Source organism: Wyeomyia smithii, chromosome 2, assembly GCF_029784165.1.
Source record: "Wyeomyia smithii strain HCP4-BCI-WySm-NY-G18 chromosome 2, ASM2978416v1, whole genome shotgun sequence".
Taxonomy (NCBI): domain Eukaryota; kingdom Metazoa; phylum Arthropoda; class Insecta; order Diptera; family Culicidae; genus Wyeomyia; species Wyeomyia smithii.
The window spans coordinates 275,609,661-275,633,367 of record NC_073695.1 but is presented as its reverse complement, the minus strand read 5'-3'; the positions used below and the strand labels follow the sequence as shown (position 1 = coordinate 275,633,367).

Here is a 23,707-nt window from a genome sequence, read left to right as displayed (position 1 = left end):
AGTGAAGCTACTCCGTTCAGAAGTGTGCGCGTTCAAAGAACGGTTCCCCGCCGCGTCAAAAACGGACATCGTGCGGCACTTTGTGGACGCTGGGTATGCCAGTTCCGACATCTACAACATCTTGACACTATTGGACAACGATCAGAGCATCGAAAGAAAGCCCAGTTCCGGACGGCCAACGACCCTAAGCGACAAGAAGCTTCAAAAGATGCTGAAGAGAAAGACCGAGGGAAAAGTGGCCAAATCGCTGCGTGCACTTGGCCGGGAGGTTGGTGCATGCGGTAAAACAGTGAAAAAGTATCTGGAGAACATGGGGACATACATGTCAAGAAACGGCAGTCCCGTTCACTAGTCTCGAAACTGCAGGCAATGACGCAGTGACAGCGGTTGAATAAGATGGTTAAGTCGATTTTCCGGCGAATCCCGACGTGGCAGTGGTGATGGACGACGAGACCTATCTCACCCTGGATGGCAACGATTAGCAGGGCACTTCGTATTTAACTTCCCCCACGAAGGCAGTGAGCACCGAGGTGAAGTTAATTTCACAGACCAAGTTCCCCAAGAAGATGCGGCTGTGGCTGACAATCAGCGAGAAAGGGATGTCAAGGTTGCTCTTCTTTCACTCCGGGCTAGTCGTGAACGGGGAAATTTTGAAATTTAAAGAACGAAGTGCCTGCCAGAAGTTGCTTCGTTCATCAAGAAATACCATAAGGGCGAAGACACGGTGTTCTGGCCAGATTTGGCGTCGGCCCATTACTCGAAGCAATCGTTGGAGGAGATGGAGCGGCTGAATATCGATGTGGTACCGAAATCGGCGAATCCGCCCAAAGTCCCCCAGCTGCGTTTCATCGAGAATTTCTGGACAAACTTGAAGCGCAAGATATATTTCAACAATTTTGTCGCGAAAACGGAGGAGGAAATAATAAGAAAAAACGAAGAAAGAGCTTAAAAACATGCCTACACGCATCGGGTACGGGTTTCGGGTGAAGTTACCCGTACCCGACAATCTCTAATACATAATACACGTAAAATTTTTTTGCAAGAAAAACTTTATTTCCTCAAGGGAGCCCACTGTGGTTTGCTCCGAAGCAAATTGTCTTTCTGAAAAACTTTATTTGAAAAAAAATGGTAACAGATATTTTGAAATTACTGTTTGTTTTTAAAATTATATGTCTGCCTTTCTCCTAGGGAGCTATAGCAATCACTGCAAAAACTAAAGGTATAAAAGTGCTCCAAAGGGCCGAATGTTGTATATCACTCGATTCAGTTTGACGAACTGAGCATATTTTGTATGTATGTATGTATGTCTGTATGTGCAATTTTTTTTCTCACTCACTCTTCTCAGAGATGGCCGGATCGGTTTTCATGCAATTTGCGCCATAGGTTGCTATTGAATTTCATTGTAATCGGATTTTTAGTTTAGTTTTAGTTGTATCAAAATGTAAAAACCACGGAACCGATTTTAATAAAACTGGTGTCAAATTAACGGGCTGTCTCCAAAACCCTCAACTTATAAATTTCGTAATAATTAGGGTGGTTTACTGGTAGAACAAAAACCGATATTTTTTTCAATACCGAAATACCGGTATTGGAGAGGCGAAAAAACCGGTATTTTCGGTAATTTTCTAAAAATTAAAAAAAAACTTGTCACAATATTCATAAATCATTATAAGGCTAATGAATGCTATCCACTTAGGTAGGCGTTACAAATCACATGAAGGTGTTTATAATAAATATATTTAGACAGAAGCAACATTGAATATTAATTTGCCCTTACCTATTAATCAATTTTTGTTTGTTCTGCTTGGATTCAGACGATGTGTTTGTATGTATCGATAATATGTCAGAAAACTTCATATCAATAGCTGATTTCTTTACGCACTCATACCTACAGAGGCAATTCGTGGATTTTGAACCTACCAGTTCAAGTTTAAAGCAGTAATCACAATAATGTCCGCGAAAAATCCGCGAAATATTCGGTTTGCGCTATTTAAAGGTAAAACTAAAAAACAATATATGATTATGAATTTGAATTAGAAATTTATTTTTTGTTTGGCGCCTCCGTGTGCATTTCACAGGTTGCACCTAGTTATAGAGTTATAGACGAGTTGTTCCTGATACAAAGTTATTACCTGGATGAAATAATCAATCAATAGACAATTTCATCCTAAAAATTACTGCTCCTTGAAAAAGTAAAATTTTATTAGCTGTAGCATGGTCATAGCTTCGTCGCCCAACCTGCAGCGGATTTTATTAGAAGTAAATCTAGCTGAGAACAAGACAGCAGACGGGACACGAACCAGCCATCTCCGATGTCTCCGGCATGGTGTTCCGTCTAGACGAGGAAAATTTTTTCTAAGTCTATATCACATCCTTAGCCCGTATTCATTATGAGCATCCTTGAAAAAATTACATACATTGCCTACTTCATAATTTAGAATAGAGAAGTATTTACCTTCGATTTCTTCGGATTCGTAAAATGTAAATTCTTTTCTGATCGTCATTTCATGTTATTCTTCATTCGTTTACTCTTCTCAACAGTATCAAATATTGTTTCTCTAAGATTTTTAAAGTTATTCAGTAATGTAGAACTAAGTTTGGCGATGTAAAAGAAAATTGAAATAAAAATCTGCATGTAAAATGAGTCTCGAAATTAATCATATCACTGGATTCCTTCATTGAAGTTTTCCAAACACTGTTAAATTTATCCAGTGTTGTAACTAGATCATATAGTACAAAAGATCAAAACAATGGTCGCAGTGGTCCAAATCTTACAAAAAAAAACTGGATCGTGATGAAACATAGGTTGAGCAAAAAATAAATTTCAAATCCAAATTTATGTATACATTCAATTATTTTTCAGTTTTATTATTAAACTAGCTGACCCGGCAAACTTTGTACCGCCGCCTTGAGTTTTATTGACTGTTGTATTGCAAAAACTGAAATATCTAACTGCTGCTAAAAAACATACCTACGATATGTTTCAGCTCTGATTTGTTTTTAGTTTTTTTTTCAATCCTGCGCTCGTAAAATTCTACGTTTTTATTTAATTGAACATTATGAAGCACCTTTCAACCATAATCAAATCATTTCAATACATTTCTGAAAATAAACAGTCATTCTTTTAAATATCCTGAAGGAAATTATTACATTATTTTTTCAATTATTCAAAAGCTTGGCTTAATGCAAATATAGTAATACCCTTCTGCCTGGCCAATCTCACTGGAACGCATTTTATAAAAAACTTCGGAATTCTAAATAATTCAAGCTTAAAATTCGGAATATACGAAACATGTGAAAGTGGTCAAGGCGGTCCTAGCCACTGAATTCTATATATTCCACAATGTCCCGGTCAGGGTCACGTGAATATGCGACATAGAGCTGTTCATGTGAGAAGCATGAATACTCGGAGTTTATGCCACAAATTTTTAGTGACTATCCTTGGGTTTTATCAATAGTCATCGTGAATGCGCGACGCACGGGAAATTGCATGCGTTTAAAATTTAACGGCAAATCGGTAGGAGTAATCGAGATACGCGGGATTATTACGACTTCTCCTTTGTAGTTCCCTGTCAGAATTGTCGCTTCAAGGACATTTGCCATCGGGTAGTGGCAACAATGCATCTGTTCGGTGGTAAAATCGACCTTGAATCTATAAAGTAGTAGTATTTGGAAATATTTGATTAGCATTTTTCTATCAATTGAGTGTTTAAGTTATCATACTTTATTTTTCTTTTGTTCAAGACTCGTTTAAAGACTATGGAAACTAAGTGTGTAACTGACGATTTTGAGATATATGGGATGTCGAACGTCGTGCATTTCGAACTCGTCTTGTTCTTAACCGATCAACTTCCCTTCGGGACTCGTATATTTCCTGACTTTTTAATATTCTAACTTCAGTGTTGCGGAGCCTGACACTTTTATTGACCTGCTACTACTCGTGTCTTAACGTGTCTTAAAAACTGGAACAAAAACAACGAATTTAATTTTAATTCAACGGCATGTTAAGTATTTGACACTTCGACCACAGCAGGAATTTGTCAAAGTCAACTGGAAGATATGCAAGAATCAGTTTGATCATGTAGATTAGGGAACATTTCTTTTATAAAATACCCTTAGCGGCATCTTCGTTAGGAAGCATTCCCACTACATGTAGAAGAAAATTAATCGAAACCAACTGAAACCAGTATGAATACTCCTCAGAATTCTTGCAAAAACACATTATTATTTTTAATCTATTATGTTTATTACGTACCGACAGTGTCTTCTACTTTCTTGGAAAACAGTCACTGCACAAATTAACAGTAACCGACGTTGAATTTAAGTGGCATCAACAGAAACCAATACGAAAATTGCATAGAACTATCCATAAAATATTAAAAAAAATGAAGGCTGTCGTTTAAGTACGCCCCAGTGATGAAAACTCGAATTCTTCCGATCAAAGGCAACAAAAAATCGTTACTCACTAAAACTCACAGAAAACCTCTCAGAATCTCAGAAGGGCGGGATTTATCAAGGGTTGGTTTTAATCGTTTTATAACTTTTCCAGTTGATTTTCGTTATTGCCATGGCATAGTGAGAATATGGTTTTGTCCTGAACAGTCTCGCAAAACCTAGTGGCCAACCATTTTTCGGGTATCTTTTTTTTTTTTTAAACATACATGATACCAATTGTTTTTCACGTGACCATGTGACATAAAGCTGTTTATGCGAGAATATGCATGTTTTAGGTTTAATTACTCCAGTTATCAGGGCTTTGGGCATTATCGAATATCACCCAACTGCGTAGCGCGAAGGTACATACAGACGTTTGAAATTTAATGGTAAATTGGTAGGTACACGGAGCTTCGAAATTTTCGCTTCAATGACATTATTATTTCATATGCTTTTTGAGGCAGATCTGCTGCCTAAGCACAGTGCAATTGACACCTCGCAACATTATTGTTTTCAATTCAACATTCTACAATTAATTGTAAATCCAGAGATTTGTAGGAATGCAATAGTGCCTATTTAACGAAACATGAACAGAAATCAATGTTTTTTGAGAAGCAGAAACTACACGTTCATTTTACCAGCTAACAGAATCATTGCAGCATGAGCAAATGTCAATGATCTAAGTCAGTGTGCGTTTTAGAGAAAATTAAACAGATTGATTAGATCCGAACAATGGTAAATTAAATCATCGCACATGTAGTGTTATTCTTGTTCTTTCATTTCATTTATCAGATAAATAAAACGATTATATGCAACTTTGCTCAAATAAGCCAGAAATTTAATTTACATTATCAAGTATATGCCCTTGAATAAAATCAAAGCCACGTTGAGAGTATTCACATGCATGTCGAGTTTGCTGCTACCACGCTATAGCGCTTTTGCATAGAAAAGGTGTAGTAGGCAGCAAAAACGAATATCACCTAATACGTGAATCAATAACAGGTGCTTGTTTACTCAACTACGACGCCTCAATAACGACACTACAACAACTTGTCTACCGGTCATAGCCTACAATCATAGTAATCTAATGACGTTGTTCTTGGAGTAAAAGGTGGGAAAAACCGAAAATATATTTCAATTTTTTTTCTAACTTTATCAGTTGATTATTGTTATTTTTATGGCCTATTAACTCGTCGAAGATGAAGACATAAAAACACAAAAAGAATCATTCAAATCCGTTGATTCTACTTCGAGTTAAACGCCGTTATACAGACACCAATTTATTTTATTTAATAGATAGTACAGAGAGAATGACTTGTGTTTTTTCGCGGACACGATTACCATTATTTCCCCAAACTATGATTTTCAGAACTTTGTACCTAGCTGAACAAAAGTAGGTTCAAAGACCACGAGTCGCCCCTAGTTTGTATTAATCCGAAAAAAATACCGGTTTTTATTTTTATGAATATCGAAATACCGATTTTTCGAAAAGTCGACCACCCTAGTAATGATTGAACATATGGTTAGAAAGTTATGTAAATAAACGTTATCCAGAGGCTGTTTGAACTCAGGTCTAGTTATCCCACAAGTCCCTATGGAATTTTATTGTAATCGGACTGTAACTTTGTCCGTTAGGTGCGCAAATGTAAAATCACGTTTCGAAAAGAAGCATGTTTCAAAGACTGAAATTTCACAAAATTAATGTCATTTGAAAAGTCTAGTACCCCATAATACACTGTTTAGTTACATTTTAATCAGACTGTAACTTTGTCCGTTATGTACAAAAATGTGAAAAGCACAAAACTTCATTACCACAAAAACTACACAACCGATCCTAGCAAAGTTGGAATGAAATGGATGGGCACTGTGATTGAACATGTTGTCAAAAAGTCATGAAAAGTAATGTACTCTAAAGACCGTTTAAACTCACTTACTTTCCTCGGAGATGGCTGGATTGATTTCGGCTTTCTTAGAGTCAAATAAAAGGTCTAGTTGTCTCAAAGATTCTAAATTATTTTATTTCAGTCAGACTTTTACTTTAACCGTCTGTCTCTAACAAGTAATTTATTTCGTATTAATTTATTATGTGGTTAAAAAGATTTGAAAAGAAACGTAACCCAAAGATTGTTAAAAAACAACTCCTTAGAATAAAATATGTTGCTAGGAATTTAATTGTTCGAAATTAGGAATCATTTCTTTCATTTGACTAACTCTTCAGCACAACTCACTCTAAAAATATTGCGTCAAATTCTATACATTATACTTTTATCATTATGGAATTCATTTACTTGAAATACAACAACGCTTTTCTTGGAAAGCAAACAATGGAAATACCTTATACCTATTCCAAAAGACGGAAGCCGCAATTTCGGATTTCAAAATAAAATCTAAAGTTGATTCCTGGCCTGACAATCATAAAAAAATAATCGCCTAATAGAGTAACGGAGGTATTCAGGCCAGCTTTAGCTCTTCTGCGTTTTAGGATAGGACCAAGACGTGAAATTAATTAGATTTCCAGGACGATATGAGACTGAAAAACGCAGCCTTGTATTGCAACGCAATTGCGCCGTCTTCAGTTCCGCCGTGTACACCCACAGCTTTTGTCGTCATGGCCTTCGATTTTTGTTTTTTTTTATGTTTGTTGTAGGGAAAAATAGAACAATATACCTTTTTCTCGGTCAAAACTTGAATCACCAGTAGGCGAAAATTGATACAACACGGCCTTGCCAGCGCCTTCGCCGATAGAAGGTGCTACAGAATAAAATACACCGTGTGGAAGACACACAAATGCCGATCAAGTGCGCAGTACCGCCTTCTTTGTTCGAAGCAAAGTTGGAAAGTTCAAAAGGCGCGATCACGCCTTCTAATTTGCATGGAGAAGGCGTCATTACGCCGTGTGTGTATTTGACCTCAAGAATCCAGTTGACACGTGTGGGGTAGAAAGTCACCCGTAGATAGTAGTTTAGATTACAATTTCAAAATAAGAGGCAGAATAATTTCTTCTAATACGGTTATGACAAAACTCAACATGTTGTATTTGATAATGTTGAAAGTTGTCGTATCCTGCAGGTGCACTAGAGGTGAACACATGGTAAGCAAGTAACGGGAGAGAAAACCGAACATTCGATCAAAGAACCAGTAATGACGTCTTACCGTTGTGTGCTTATGGCTTCATTATGCTTAGACCCGTAAAAAGTAAAAACGTGATAAACGGTGACATCAGACTAGCCGGTGACCGTCGTATGATAACGCTGCGCTGTAGGAACAACAAACAGCGCGCAGTGGCGAATTCTCGGAATTATTTCGTAACACCAGACGTTTCCAGCTGATAAGAGTGAGTCGTGTCTGCCATGCAAATCAGAAACATTGAAGCTCCGCTGATCTACCGATTAGAAGGCCGGTTGAATTCTCAAAATTCATTGCACCTGTGCGCCAAACTCCTCACAAAGTAAGCACACACAAGCAGCATTTCGTTGTCCATTCATCGGCCGATCAGACCAGGCAAGTCTGCTTTTAATCCAATTAGGTGGTAACATAGGGCGAAATTCCGTCTCGAACGGTGGAAATGCGCACACACGTGCTTCAAATGATGGGTGTATTTTTTTTTTTGCGATTCGTGCACTCAGAATATGGCGTCCATTCACGGGAAAGGATGCCGCGACCACGTCTTTATTAAATCTCTACATTGTTGTTAAGTAGTCCCAGAGTTGGAGGAATAACCCACGATTGACGCCCCACCCACCACCACCATCACCGTCACCAGAGATGAAACTTGCGTCCAACAACAACGCACTGATTTAGAAAGCCAAAGGCAAAAATTGCCTGTTTGTTTTTCTAGCGTTAGAGTGGAGATAAAAAAATAGTCGCATTTCTCACAATTTTGCCTCCTCCTATAAATAAATCCCCGCACCGCCGTGAATCCCACGCACCACATGAAAAGAAGGAATCCATCCAACACCCATCATCCTATCCCACCCCAAACCCCTCATCTTCGCAGCGACGAATCTTCCCATCAAAAACGGTAATGTTTTTGCCGCGAATTTGTGGAATTTCTAAATAAAGAAGACAGGCGCAAAGCGAGAAATATTTTTAATCCCAAGCCTCATTTATTGAAAACTCAATTAAATCGGATTTACGTCATAAATAGCGAACCTATACATTAGAGAAATGACAAGACACTCACCGTTAAGGCAACTGTCAACATCAAAACGGGCGAGCTGTATAAATTTGCATTGCCGTTATCCGTTTTGATGTTGACAGTTGCCTTAACGGTGAGTGTCTTGTCATTTCTCTAATGTATAGGTTCGCTAGTCATAAATGAGCGTCTCCGTGGGTGTCCGAACCGTATTCTAAGGTTATTTTTCCGCCGAGTTTGACTTTTATCGATCCAAACGCGACATATCGCACCATAAATGTATCGGAATGCTTCTGTTGACCACAGGAAATCGCCCGGATCGAAGCGCGGTACGGGATCGAAAGGAAGGGGGCATACCCTCGCAGTTGTGCCGCGCAAAAAGAAGCAGCCAAAACAAGGCAAAAACGAAACTTTCTTGTTCTTTCTGCATTCGCTCGGCTCGTTTGCTTTATTTATAACTGACCGTTTTATAAACAAACTAGATATAGCCAAACACAAACGACATAACAACTGACTGACAGATTGCCGGACGATTCTTGTCGTATAGGATGTGACTGACGATGGGTACTTGAGTTCATTCATGAGTTTAGCGCGGTCCTCTTCCGTGTGTTCGCGGTTTCCGCTGTTGTTTGGACAAATCTCTTCTCGAACGTGTAAAGAGTCAGCGGCTTGGCCGGCCAAGCGGCTGTCATCTTTGCTTGGGCCGCACATGAAACGCAAACAAACCTGTAGGTCTGTGACCACCTGTTTTTTTTTTTTTTGTTTCTGCAAACTCTAGAGGCCAAAGGACATTTTTCACTGCAAATTGTTGTTCTACTTTTGGCGGCTGTCAGTCAATTGAAACTAGTTGGATTATACTAGATGTAAAGATGCGGTACAAAAAATCACCGAACACCACTACTCTTTTTCAATCTTCTGGTTTTTCATGATTAATATAGTGAATATAGTAATATATTTTGAATGAAAAATGGTAATGTGATGATCAAAAATATTTTCAGACTCAGAACGGTTTTGTCCTTTCGAGAAAATATAACAAGGTGTTACGGTCAAAAATTGGTCAACTTCAATTTGCCGCATCGCGAAAATCCGAACTACTCATACTTCAAGTAGGCAAAACTGTTGAATGTGGCCAAATCAACCGTAACCAACTTAATAAATGTTTTGAGGAGAGTGTGTCGACTACCAGGAAGATAGGATCTGGGGGAAATCAAAATCCGAAGGCCGCAAACGACGAAAAGAAGGGTCAGGACTGCATGCTTGGTATTCTTCTCAATATGTGAGAAGAGAAGAGCAAATATTCACCATTTACTTCTTGTCTAGCAAAAGCGCTGCTGTAGCAATTTTTTATACTGCACTTTTTTTCTCTTTTGTGCTAGTTTCTGCTGCTCGCAGAAAAATTATCACACTTGCTATTTACAACGCAGTTGAGCGAAACAAGACTGGTGAATAATTCTAGAGGGAACACCAAGGAATACGCCGCGGTGTGCAGTGCCGAAATAAATTCGATAACATACGAAGGGCAAAAATGCTTGACAAAGCGGCTGGATTTTTTTCAGTTTCGAGGTGCAATGCAAACAACGAAATTTGACTTTGCTATCTGAATGCTTTCCTCATTCGATATATGCTTGAAAGACACACAGTAGTAGCATTGCAGTGAACTCCGTTGTTATTGAGCTCACACCAGTTTAGTATCTCTCTGGAGAAATATTCCAAATTCCACAGCGCACATTGTCTCCTAAGCTGCAAAATGTGATCGAAATTATTTTGGCCCAAAAACATTGATTTTAGAACCGTAACGTCTTCAGCAAAGTTGTTTCATTAATTATTCTCCATGTTATAGAGGTTACAATTCCATGATCAATCTACTCAACAGTGATTGACAATTGAGGCTAAAATAAACGTTGCAAATTAAATAAAAAATACTACTCAACAGTGAGAAACGAGGTTTATTTTTCTCATTTTGGAATATAAAAATCCCCTTTGTTCAGCAAAGTTGTAGCAAATTTTAAGAAACAATTTTGTTGAAGACATCATACTTCTGTCTATTTATTTAAATGGACTTTTGTGAAGTTTTCTATAGATTGCTATTAAAAATCTTTTTTCCCTATTTAACTTTTTTATAGTGATTTTCTACAATTTTTGAATGTTCTACAAAATTATTTGCTACAACAAAACAAACAATATCGCCGAAGAAAGCTTATTTCATCTCACATATATTTTTGGTTGTTGACGATTTTTACTGGAATAATGCGCTAATTTACACTAATTACTCTTAACTCAAAAAATAATGATTTTGGAGTAATAGTGTCTTCAGTATAGTTGTTCTATTATTTATTCTCCATTTTGTAAAAGTTAGAATTTTGTGATTAATATACCTAAAAGTGAGCAATGAGTTTCATTTTTCTCATTTTTGCATATAAAAATCCACTTTGCTGAGTGAAGTTCTAGCACATTTTGTAAGAAACAACTCTGTCGAAGACACTATACTTGTATCTGGTCATTTAAATGAACTATTGTGAAGTTTTCTCTAGAATGCCCTTAAAATCCTTTTGACGTAGAATACGTCTTACGGCAACAATTACAGGGACCCAATTTCAATACAGGGATCCAATTTCAAAACCGAAAACATCGAGAGCGTCACAAAAATGTTCCAATTTCAAACGCTTTAAACCCAGTCAGTTACCAACCGATTTCTGACATTTTTGCAGCAATCGATTGGAAAATCATTTAAGCACCCGTCCTAATGCAGAAAATTGTAGTCTGATTGTTCAAACTATTGTAATATTGAAAATTTTTTAACAGTGTCGAAACGCAAATGTCGACTTTTAATTGGTGGCTTGCTGCCTTTCCCTAAAAAGGACGACAGAATGAAGTACCTAGTTAGCCGGGAATGCACTCTTCGGGCTATATAAGAGACTGTTTCTCCTCAAGCAAATTAGTTTACTAGCAGCAGGCAGCAGCAGCGGGCATCAACACCGATGGCAGTAGGCGAAGTGGATCAGCAGCGGGCAACAACGGCGGTGGTAGTGGTTAGCTGCAGTTCTTACCTCTTTCAGTTCGGCTTCCCTTTGATCTGAGTTGGACCCCACCAGCGGTAATCCGATTCAGATATCGTTGGGTGAATACAACCCGAAACTGAAAGAGACTCGCACCGCCAGGGGATTTGAGAAGCCACCATCATCCAGCGTATGTAGGGTGTGTACATAACGTGTGTGGATATTTGTAGCGTGTATCCCTAATATATAAGGTGTGTGGCTAGCGTGTATGGCTTGCTATATAGCGTGTGTGTATGTTTATGGCGTGTATGCATGTCTGTAGCGCGTGTGGCACCGCCACCACCACCACTTTGGGCTATATAAGAGACTGTTTGTCCTCAAGCAAAACAGCCTTTGATCTTTTGTGGCAACAAATCAATATATACCCATTTGCCGAAAAAATGCAATTTATTATTGCAGAACATATCTGGGAACACTGCCGCCTTAAGTCGATTTTTAAAGTCTTTCTACTAATTTTCTTCAAAGATAATGTAGTTAAAAAAAATAAGTTAATGACACTAAAAGAACCGAAATTACTTCGTAAATTTCTAATGAAAGTTGTTGGCGAGTAGTAAGTTGCTTCGATACTTCGACACTTCGACACTTCGCGAACTGCCAAGGGATATAATCGCTTGAAAAGAAGTAACAAAAGTTAACAGCCATTAACGGTAGCCAATACTAAACAGTACCTCAATGTAGCTCTAGTTAAGATCGACAAATCAATCGACGCATACTTTCCCCCCGTCCATCAAATGGGTCGATGGTCGAAAACTATATTTAAAACAGCACTATTTCGCTGGTTTCTTCATCCCCCGTGAATCAGAGAATGCAAGTTCTCAATAAATATTGCATAATGAAAGAGATCACACGAAAACGGGGTGATTCAACTGCACGTACCCTGAATCAGCGGCTAACGGCAAAAGGCGAGCTGCCAAAAAAGAAACTACCTCACCTTCGCTTCCAGATTCAGTTGATACTTCCGCCGAAGAGAGTAAATAAAATTCACGTGACGAGAGATGGTCCTCCCGCATATGTTTACGGCGCCCCTCGGAATCCAGGCTTGCGAATGTGTAGCGTACCAGTTTTTTACATGATAAACTACCTAATGTGACTTCCAAAAAATTGTTGTTATATTCATATTGGATAAGTTCAACTTGAAATTGGAATTCTTTGGCCTAAAAAATGATAGTTTTCCTAAGGGGCCCTGATGTGAATTATGTGATAGTAAAAACTCCTCTCGAAACCCTCATTTCATCTTCTCTTCAAAGTTAGCATAATAAAATACGTTCCGGAAGAGGCAGATACTGTTGATTACATGCAGTACCGAACACAATTAGGGTGCAAACATTGATGTTTCTGGTTCCAACTTCCACTGCAAAATTTCGGTTAACATGATAAGACGAATCGCAAAATCTTCCACAACTGCTGTCGTACACATGACCAGCCGGCCCGTAGGTACAACTGCAGATGTTTTCAGCACACGAGCAATTCTTCCCTCACCCGGCAGATAGGAATTACCTCAGCCCCCCCTCCGTCAGCCGAGAGGTTCTTTAAACAACACGCAGCGAAATCTACCTTATTTATTTGTATTTTTAAATTCGGAATCTCCCAGTGTCTCCATTCTGACCTCCGCGTGTTGTGTATATATTCGCCTTTTGCTGAAGCTAGCAGAATAGGGTGACCAAAAGCAACTCGGGAAAAATCAAACGAAAAACGCGCCTGAAGAGGCGGATACTCAACCCTCTGCGGACTACTGCTCAACCGTTCACAGAAGTGTGGGTGTTTGAAGAAAAAAAAATAAACACTGCAAATTTTAGCAGCACAGCCGGACATTTCTCTTGTGTGTACATACACCGAAACATACATACTAATATGATTCCTGACCACTAAATGTGTTGAGTATTCTTCAACCGATTCAAACATCGTACCAAAGACGTCGATGTGTAAGTACGAAAGGTAATCGAGATGAAAATATTTGAATGTTTATGCTTCTTTTATCAGTCGTAATGCTCCGGCGGCAGTCTTTTAGAACCGATGCACGACCAGGAATAGCTACTGAATACCATGGTATAAATGCTAACAATGAATACTAGCGTAATGAAATACTAAACTCAATACGTCCGTACTCGCGCAGCCACTACGAATACAACGCAACGAACACACTACTTGACATGATTCTTCCACAGTCGTGATATTTATCAGTAGGGAACACCGATAATAGAGATAACGATTGTTTTAATTTTCCTGGAAACGCTGCGTGTGACACAAAGAAGAAACAACGAGTGTCAATTCCGATACCATTTTGCTCGTGAATGGCAAATGGAAAAAATGTCGTTCCATACGTTTCGTGTATTTGTTTTGTCTGTTTATATTAGGCCTCCAAGTACTTAGCTATAATGCCCTTGGTTAATATTTTAATAGGTGCAAACCTGTTGATAAGTCGACACACGCACCTACAATGTACTAAACGTTCAACATTCTCTACGGATGATGGTCGTCACTTTCAAATTCAAACATATTCGACCTACTTGAAACCAAATAATTGTCAAATCGCTAGTCTCAGCTGACACTGACAAAAAGTTTCCAATCGCAGCAATCGTTTTGTACGTGCATTACACAGCAGTAAACTTACTCTCACGATAACTCTTCAGTCATTTGTTTGCCTTATAAAATCCGAGCTGCAAGTTGTGCACAATTGATAAGCTGAAAATCCCAACTCAGACTATTCCCTCCACCAAGTAGTGTAAATCGCAAACGTGACAAAACAGCCGGTCGAAACGAAGTTCGAGAAAATCGCTGTTATCTGAACTTGTTTTCAACAGTGACATTCATTCTTTTGGATTGTTATAAATGTTTTGAATGTGTGCAGGATCGGCGGTTTTATAGCATCAGTGTTTATTTGGTTGATTCTTATCATTTTAGCCGAGTAAGACAATCTAGCACGCCTAAATTCGTAACTGAGATTTCAGCCTGCGCCTGTTATAATCTACAAAAAATATTCACTGCAGAAGATTCTTCGGATATCTACATTCGATCTTTTGTGATAATTTTCGAAGCAGTTTGTGAGGCATTACCAGGCGGTATTGGGTGGGTAAGTTAATCATTATTTAGTATATGACCTCCCCAATGAATGGTCTCAAGGTACGATGCTGGTCTAACAAGCCGTTCGTCTCAAGGTAGAATCTCGGCTTAAGAGGAGACTGTTTGTGTTAGTTTTTCAAGGGAATTTAACACGCATTTCTGCGATAGTCAGGCAGCGCTGAAAGCTCTAAACTCTCACTTTTGTCACTCTCAACTAGTGTGGGAATAACTTCTATCGTTCCGAAAGCTGGCTAAGAAAAACTAGGTCAATTTACTGGCTGGCAAGGTTGATAGATCAGGACATAGTGGAGCGGGCGAAAGTACTTTTTAATAGAAGCCTGGTTAACTCTCGGCAGCAGAGGAGGTCGTTCTTTCTAACTACTTGTAAAACCTTTCTCTTTATTGTACTGAGCAATTAAAACAGGTTTTTGTTTTAGCATCAAAACTCATGTAATTCTCCAAAACCCAGCATGAAAGATAGTTGAAATAGGTACCAATATTGTTGTTTAAAAACTTGACGTTATTCCGACGCTGAAATACATAATGACGAATAAAGTGAAAAGCAAGTGTTACTAAATTGCTATCCTAGCAGAATAACAATGACGAATGACAAATTGATAAATTGAATGAACACAACCCAATCATCACGATAAATCTTAGATACGAAGCATTTACAATTAATTTTCAACAGATATCAAATGACTAGCAGCCATATTGCTACAGAAGTGCTAATCGGTTCTAGCGGCTTCTTGAATCAAATTTAATATATCCGAAACTCGGCACCAAAAGAAACAAATATCAATTTTAATTTCTGGAACGCAGTTGGAACTGCCTCAACTCCGTTTGTATCTTTAGGCATAAATGCACAATACTGGCAAACCAGTACCTACTATTAATTTCATAAGTTCATTAAATCTCGAAGTCACCCAACCACTCTGCTAGCGGCTAGAACCATATAATTGGCAAGTGTTTTGCCAATCATCCTGTCAGATATGCTCATGCACCTGCCAGTGTTAGCGCGGTGCTATTGTTGAGTGCGTAAACACTGTTTATTTTATATTGACCGCACACTGACACACAAACACAACTACAGTAGTGACGTCGTAGGTGGATTACCTTTGATCAAATTAGCATGTGCCACACAAAAACAACAATTTGACCGAACAATCCATGCAAATAAAACTTATTTACACAAAGTTTTGTCTCATTCATTCCTCACCAACAGCCTGGTGTGGGAAAGAAAGGTGAGCTCGTGTTTGTATCCGTGTGGCGATGTGAGCTACCCCGTGAGGCAGAAATGAAGTTTTGGTTTGCGTTGATCTTTCTTCGCGAGACGTTTTTCGCAGACCTCAGTGTATGTAGCTTATACTCCTTCGCACTCTTCGCACCGCGAGTGCGGAGCGCGGTATTCCATCATCGGATAAAATTAAAATTTTCTTTTCGTTCCTATCTGTATGCTATCTGCACCGTGTCCGCCTACGAAAAGGCATATTTTCATATTTTCATGAATACCGCCGAACCATCCGAAATGCTAACGATAGTAATGACTGAAATTAACGAGGAACAACTACGATGTGAGACCAATTGTTGTTATCATAGATGATAATTTCCGCGACACTCGCTGGGTCCAATCACTTTAAAGCTATGGCAATCGTAAAAGCCTACTTGCTTGGCTGCTGTGCATTCGATAGACAGTGTTGCCAAAAAATCTGCAAAACAATTCGTCTCTCTTACTATGTATACCTTGTATGTAAATTTTTCAGAGGGCCTTCGTTGATTTAACTTCATAATTTTGAAAGTTAATTATCAAAATAATTGCTTATGCCGCCTGTTGTACTTTGAAAACATATTAAGAAGAACTTTAGTGAATTTTCTGAGTAGCTTATTAAAGCTGCATTCTGAATACCAACAACCAATTTCATCGTGGCTAACCATACACGAGGAAATTTATTTATATCACCAAGCAAATGTAGACAACATTCAATATTTCATTACAGTCAGGGCCGGATTTGAGGGGGTAGGGGCAAATGCCCCGGGCCTTTCGACACGAGGGGCCTTCGTTGTCCTCCTGGGCCAGACGCGAATCAAAAAGTGGAGACCTTTTTTTTTGCTTGCCACCTTCTAACGGAGCGTTAATCATTTCAACTAATTTTTTCAAGAGGGCCCCACAGACAAACAGACGTGCCTCTTTGAACAAAAATCCCGAAAAATCTTCGTTCTTATTCGAAAATTAAATCAACACAAGCGGCTTTACTGATGGTTTTTGTTTTTGATAATGAAAAGGCAAGCTTGCTTATAACGACACTAGCGGGATTTTTGCCCACTAAGCAAAATTTCAAAATTATCGTTATTTTTCTGATCGATGAAATTGTCATCGAGTGGCATGTCTGTTTGTCTGTGCCTGTAGTGATTACAATGTTCCTCTTGCGTGCTAAGAATTGTTTCTAGTGTATTTCAGACAGTTTTTAATTTGTTGTTTTGATATTGTTATGCCAATGGTTTCAAAATGTAGATTATACTGATGCATCATTCGATTTATAAAATTTTGCATAATTTGTTCTGCACTGTTTTTCTGGAAAAAAGTTATCTTGTTCTAAGATGCCGTGAAGGTGTATAAAAGCTGAGTTGTGACAGTAATGCAGATGAGTCTATACGATTTGAAATAATGTCATTGACGAAGAATAGCATTGCAAATTCGCGGCGTTGTTTAAGTGTTTGCAGATTAATGAGCATGCATCGTGCTTCATACGATGCCAGAGTAAATGCAGTCAAATTCAAGTTGCCAAGCGAATTGTTGTTGTTTTTGGTCTGATTCTACACGTTCTTCGTGTGCGGCAGCATAAGGATTCCATATGAGAATACAATATTCCACAATGGATCATATGTGATACACAATAGTTTGATAGTGTACGGGTCTTCCCAGACATGTTACAATAAGGCTGATACAAATTTCGAATTCTTTTTATGTCCAGGGTTATCAAAGTTAGCAAAGGGGGTGGCAAAAAATAAATAACACCGAGACAACAAAAAAAAGAAATATCTTTGATCAAAGTTTGTGTGCAAGTTATGACGTTTGTAACTTGCACTCAAATAAATGTTGAAAAATAACACTTTATTATTATTGTTATTATTAATTTCGCTTGCCTTTCTACGACACTCTTGCTGTCACCTGACTTGTTTGTTGCTCAATTAAGCATTTATGCTGTCGGAAAACCAATGAAATGAACAAAACGGTTTGAGCTTTTTTTTCTTCCCCTTCTAATATTCAAGATTTTGAAGGGGGGGTGACATAAAATGAAAATAAAATTTGTAACGGCCTAAGTGGTATTTCAATTTTTCGACTAAATTTTATTGCGTTACATGTCTTGATATTGAGTGGGAGTAGGCTTTTATTGTACCAAGTGTAGAATAAATTGACTGCTTTCTGGAATCCTTCTGCGTAGCTAGAGTTGCTGATTTTCATGAAGAGTTTTACTGCCGCTCCAAGCATAACTGTCCCATATTCTATGCAAACCTTATGGACGCTGGGACAGTTATGCTTGGAGCGGCAGTTCATTATTACTATTTGGACAGATAGTACTTCCGAGAGAGCTCACCGAGCAAGTGACCGTGGATCTTGGATCACCGGGTCGGCTTGCTACGGGGTAATCGGAGGGGCTACGCGCGGAAAAGTGTGCAACAACTATTGTATTCCTAGGAGGTTTCTTTTTACCTTTAATTGATAACTTGATTCGATTTCTGAGTTTTTACTTTAATAATTAACTGCGTATCTAAAGGGTGTGCGTGTGTGTGTGAGGGGTGTGCGCTAGCGGATCACTTCTCTTCTCACGGTACGTACCGACTATCTCGAATGGTTCTGGTTCTGCTGGGCTGCGTTGTTGCGGGGGAGGGGGAAACTCGTTGCTGTTTTGCGCTGACTGGAACACTGGCTATGCCTTAGCGCGATGGCGGATTCGTGGTTTGGCGGGAATGCGGGTCCTTCGGCGTCTTCCTTCCTTGGCTCGATCGATGGGCCACGGACCGTACCGTATTGGCTTCACCGAGAAGGGTCCTCTTTTACGGTTAGGGCCGGTCGCCCGAGGATTAAGCGGGCTCGTCGCTGCCCGAACTCCTTTACACTTAGGCGTAGGCGGATTTCACCACCTAGGCCGATTCGTGTGAAGTGAGGAACCGACGATCGAATATGAATTCGATAAAATAGCAATAAAAAGATCCTGAATGCGTTTGGCCTTGCTTAGAGCAACTATCTGCTCACTATACTTAGCTTCCTCCTTGCAACTTTTCACTCACTCGTTACTCACACGAACGCCGCGGTACTTCTGACCGTTTGACGGTTTTTCAACTCTTGATTTCCCCTCCTTTTACCACCCACCATTTTCTTCCCTTTTCCTGCATTTGATTATGCCCACCCCCTCAGGGTTGTATTTTGCTGACTGTGTATAACAGTTCCGCGTTTAGCTTGGCCAATTTAACATAACAATTTTTTGTGTTTGTGTATCTTACTAACCTAACTAATAACATTATTTTTATTTTTATTTACTAATCCTACTAACAAACTACATGAAAATAAATTAGAAACACAATAGTTATAATAAACATACAGCACATTTTAAAAATACTAAGGACAATTTGTAACAACGGTTACATTATGTCCGCGTAAATTAATATGTTTATCTTTTCAAGTACGGGGGAAATGTCATTTAATACAAGATAAAAGAAGTGTACCCAAATGCGAACCCTGGGGCACCCCAGAGGTGACTGAAATGGGTTTTGAGTGTTTGTTTTGGAAGCGCACTATTTGTTTGCGGTTTGTTAGAAATGAGCCAACTCAGAAGTTAAGGCGCCAATCCATTTTTTTACAATTTGAAAAGTAATAATGGTATGTCGATTCGGTCAAATGCTTTACTGAAATCAGTGTAGAGGGCTTCTACGTGCCTACCATTATCCATTGTGTTGAGAATGAAAGTTACAAATTCCAAAAGATTCGAGGTCGTTGAACGACCTTTAAAGAAGCCATGCTGTTTACTAGTGATATGTTTTATTACTTCCTGAAAAAATTTGTCATTTACAAGTGATTCAAAAAGTTTTTGAATGCAAGAGATAATGGCAATTCCACGATGGTTGCGAACGTCAGATTTTGTGCCTGATTTAAAAATAGGCACTAAATAAGAACAATTTCCCATTTTTCAGGGATAAACTGGAATGACGTTCTAATGGAAGTGTAAAGTCTTCAGAAATATTCTTCAAAAACATGGCAGCAATTCCGTCAAATTTTGATGCGTCTTAGCTTTTAAGTGCGTTTAAGGCTTCGTGTTGAGTAAGTTGATTAACAGATACATGATTAGAGATTTGGAGATAAACGCAAAGCAGGGTGGCCACTCAAAACCCGAAACTAAATTCCTGGTTTTTTCCCGGTTCGTTCAAATATTTTTCCTGGTTAATTGTACTTCTGAATTCTGTAGTTTTTCATATAGTTAAGGATTAGAAAAGCGTGACTTTCGATTTACATCTCAAAATGCTCAAAGTCACTTCTTAAACGTGTTCAGCCTTATTGAAATCAAGAGATATTGTCGCAAAATTTCGCAAAATGTGACGGACGTCATCTTTCCCGAGAGGAGATGTTGTCTACAAGTATCTCATATTTTTTTATTATTCTCGCTCATTCTCCGTCGGTCTATTTCCGCCACTGTTGTTGTGCCAATCACCGACGCCCAGGGAGGCGACTCCATCCAGGACCCTAACTTACGACCCGTTGATTAACGGATCGGCGCCAACGGCTTTACTTCCTCATGCGATGGAAGGCGTGATCCGCGAGATTTTTCGCCTCAGAAAATCTCCCGGTGTCGGCTAGGATTGAATCTAGATATATTGATATATATATAATATATCGACGATATATTGATAAACAGGTCGGATAAGATTTTGTCCTTAACATCCGAAACTTCAGCTTGAATAAGTAAAAAAAATAAAATAAGTTGGAAAACCCGACCATTTTTAACATGGGAGAGGGGGGAGTAGTGAAGATAGCTATGTAATTGTGAAATTTCCAAAAATGTTATGGGGAAGGCAGTTTGTTTAGCGTTACGTAATTTTGAGGAGGAGTCATATTGAATGTTACTTTTTGTTACATAGGGAGAAGGGGGTCAGACATCTAGATTTTAGCGTTACGTAATTTGTGTACGACGGCTCATTCCTTGCAAAAAAACACAGATGTAATAGTCACACTTCCTCAATTATATTGCTGGATTCATTCCAATTGGGTATTCTAGTGGTATAAATATCATTTGATTGATTAGAAAATGTCGAAAAAAATACATATTTCTTTGACCGATTTTTAATTTAAGTAGCAGAACTATTTTTAAAATCGATTTCAAAATTTAACAACCAAAAGTAATTTTAAGACAACTTCACTCTGTAGCTCCATGGCATATTCTACCTTAAACCAGACTACACCAAATAACAAAGCAACCATCATTGCACAGCTAATCGGCTGATTTCTTTTGACAAGCCCTGATCGAAACATTAAATGTTTATTAACAACTGAGAAATTCGCATGTAAGCTTGCCGTTTTTGAGTTTATTACATTTAAAGAATGTTTTATGCATGAAAATCGTAAGATGATCGAGTGTTGTGTTGTGAATTGTTATGTGAGCAAAATTCAGTGGCCAGCTATTCATTTCTTTGCGATGCCGCAGGAACCGGAACAGAGAAAAATTTGGCTACGGAGAGCAGGACTATACGCGGAAAATCCAATGCCTGAAAATCTGGCCAAACAACGCCTTCATGTGTGTCAAAACTATTTCGATGTAACTGAACAATACGTGAACAAATAACTGGAATAACTTGTTGTTTGTTCTTGACAATTAATCGACTTCAAAATAGTAACCGTGAAGGCCGGCAATTATTCACAAAGATACATTTTAGGTAAAGATATTTTGCCACATAAGCTTTTGCCGTATTACTCAGGTAGCGTAAATAAATAGCTACTAACTTAATAGATTCCTAACAATTCTTTTCTTTAAAATGTTTTATAGGTTGTGAAAAGTATTTTTTTAATACCGTTGGCGAGGAAAAACTAAGTTTGCCAGTAGTTGAAATGAAGCCCCTATCAACAGAAGGTATAAAAGGGCACTAAGCTTAATTTTATTACCAAAGCGCACTATTTTTCATCTTTTAGGAGAAGTGAAAATAACTCAGGATATTCCTGATGAGAATATTCCTATTGAGGATATTCTAGCCGTAAACTATGATGTGGGTGTTACAGAAAACGGTAATCTGAGAGATAAGGCAACATTGACCGACATCGTTATTACATTTTCCGTGGCCGTACAGTGGAGAGCTGTTATGGTCAGCAAAGAGGTACAAACAAGCAGAGCCCTTAACTTTCATCAGAAACTTATGACGTCTCCTAGACATACGTCTGTAAGTCCAAGAAGTAAGTTGTTTAAAAATAATTTACCATAATAATTGTACGTACGCAACTATTAGTTCTACTCTAGCCAACTAGGTAAATGTGAAAATTGCTCTTTTCGTCTTATTTGGCAAAATTTTATCTCTCTTCTTCCCATAGTTCCAAAGGTGATTCACTAATTTTACGAGTTTCTCATGTTTGCCAACCAACTGTTAAACAGTCAATAGTTATATAAACTTACTTTATTGAGACAATGGAAAATACTTTATGTTCAAGCTCTTTTCATGTCAGAGCTATTTTATTATTCTAATCACCGGAAAAAGTTTTGAAAATTAGCAGTTTAAGAAAAAAACAAAAAAAAAGGCTTTCTGTATTTGATTGGATTGATTAGGGTTAATAGTACGTACGACAATACGGACAAAAGACAGGCTAATGAAATTGTTGTCGGTTGTTTCCAGGTCATACATGCTCATCTTTGCTTACATCATCTTCCCCAGCGCCAACGTCCGCAAGTAGCGAGTACATTCCAAACCATCAAAGTGACCTTGAATTTGAGGCTGAACTAAATCGAACTGAGAATAAATTTCGATATGTTGCTTTTAGCAACAAGTTAATGAAAAAGCATCCTATGCGATATCTTGGTGTTCCGGATGACAGCCTGTATGTATTGGACGCGGTGGCTGAGGCCACTAAACTCAGTGAGAGGGACATTATGATTGTTTTACGTAAAATCAGAATGAACGAGTCCTTCGATATACTTTCCGATGTATTCGGATTGAGTTGTTGCAGAATTTCTCAAATTTTTAATAATTCCGTTCCTATAATCGCTGCGGAAATGAGGTATCTTGTGTTTTGACCAATGTCCGAGAATATCAAGAAATTTCTACCAGTTGCATTTTTACAAAATTACAGCAACGTAGAGAGCATTATTGATTGCTTCGAAATACAAGTCATGCAATACTGTGAAATACTAAGTGTCGTGCACTCCATGCGGGTTAATTAACTTCATTTCAAAAGGATTCCCTGGGCGTGCGAGCGATCAAAAGATTGTAAACAAATCGGGATATTTGAATCGCATCCGATCTGGAATGGGCGTGCTGGCTGATAGAGGTTTCAAGAACGTGGCATCAGATGTTTCTAAGAAAGGTGGTATATTGATTAGACCCCCAAGCGTCTCCAACGAAGCGTCTCTTTCTAAAGAGGATGCTATTCATGCGAAAGAAATTGCGAGTGTTCGTATTCACGTGGAACGGCTAATTAGACGGTATAGAGAATATAGCATGGCTGCCTCGCATGCTGAGCTGCCAATTCTGTTCTTCGATAAATTGGACGATATCATCGATATCATCACAGGAGCAGTGAATCTGCAAAGTAAACTAATCAAATAATCTAAACTTTGAACACTTGCACCAGATTTGTGATTTATATACTTAAGAAACTCATTTTATAATAAAATGAAAATGAAAATGCTATAATCGTTTGAATTAAACCAAGACATTCCCAATAGTATTTAAAAAAACTTATTTTGCAGTTTCAGTTTTGAAACATTTTGGGGGGTTTTTTTTCAAGTTTATATTGTCCTTCGGTTTTTTCACTTTCAGATTCAAAATA

At 38.4% G+C, this 23,707-nt stretch overlaps 2 protein-coding genes across 6 annotated transcripts in view; one reads left to right on the top strand and one right to left on the bottom strand.

Moving 5' to 3' along the window:
• Positions 1 to 23,707, bottom strand: part of LOC129722025 (uncharacterized) — a 41,504-nt gene that overhangs the window by 12,754 nt on the left and 5,043 nt on the right. The gene's annotated exons all lie outside the window — the stretch shown is intronic.
• LOC129722027 (uncharacterized) lies at positions 14,270 to 23,525 on the top strand. 3 transcript variants are annotated; one of them, XM_055675208.1, is made up of 4 exons: positions 14,270 to 14,695; positions 21,720 to 21,803; positions 21,863 to 22,120; positions 22,555 to 23,525. In XM_055675208.1, the coding sequence occupies exons 2-4, from the start codon at positions 21,782 to 21,784 to the stop codon at positions 22,950 to 22,952; spliced, it is 678 nt and encodes a 225-aa protein (XP_055531183.1). In that variant the 5' UTR covers positions 14,270 to 14,695; positions 21,720 to 21,781; the 3' UTR covers positions 22,953 to 23,525. The 3 variants fall into 3 exon arrangements, 1 of the variants encoding a protein (XP_055531183.1); XR_008727542.1 differs by lacking the exon at positions 14,270 to 14,695 and adding an exon at positions 21,039 to 21,609; XR_008727541.1 differs by lacking the exon at positions 14,270 to 14,695 and adding an exon at positions 21,039 to 21,651.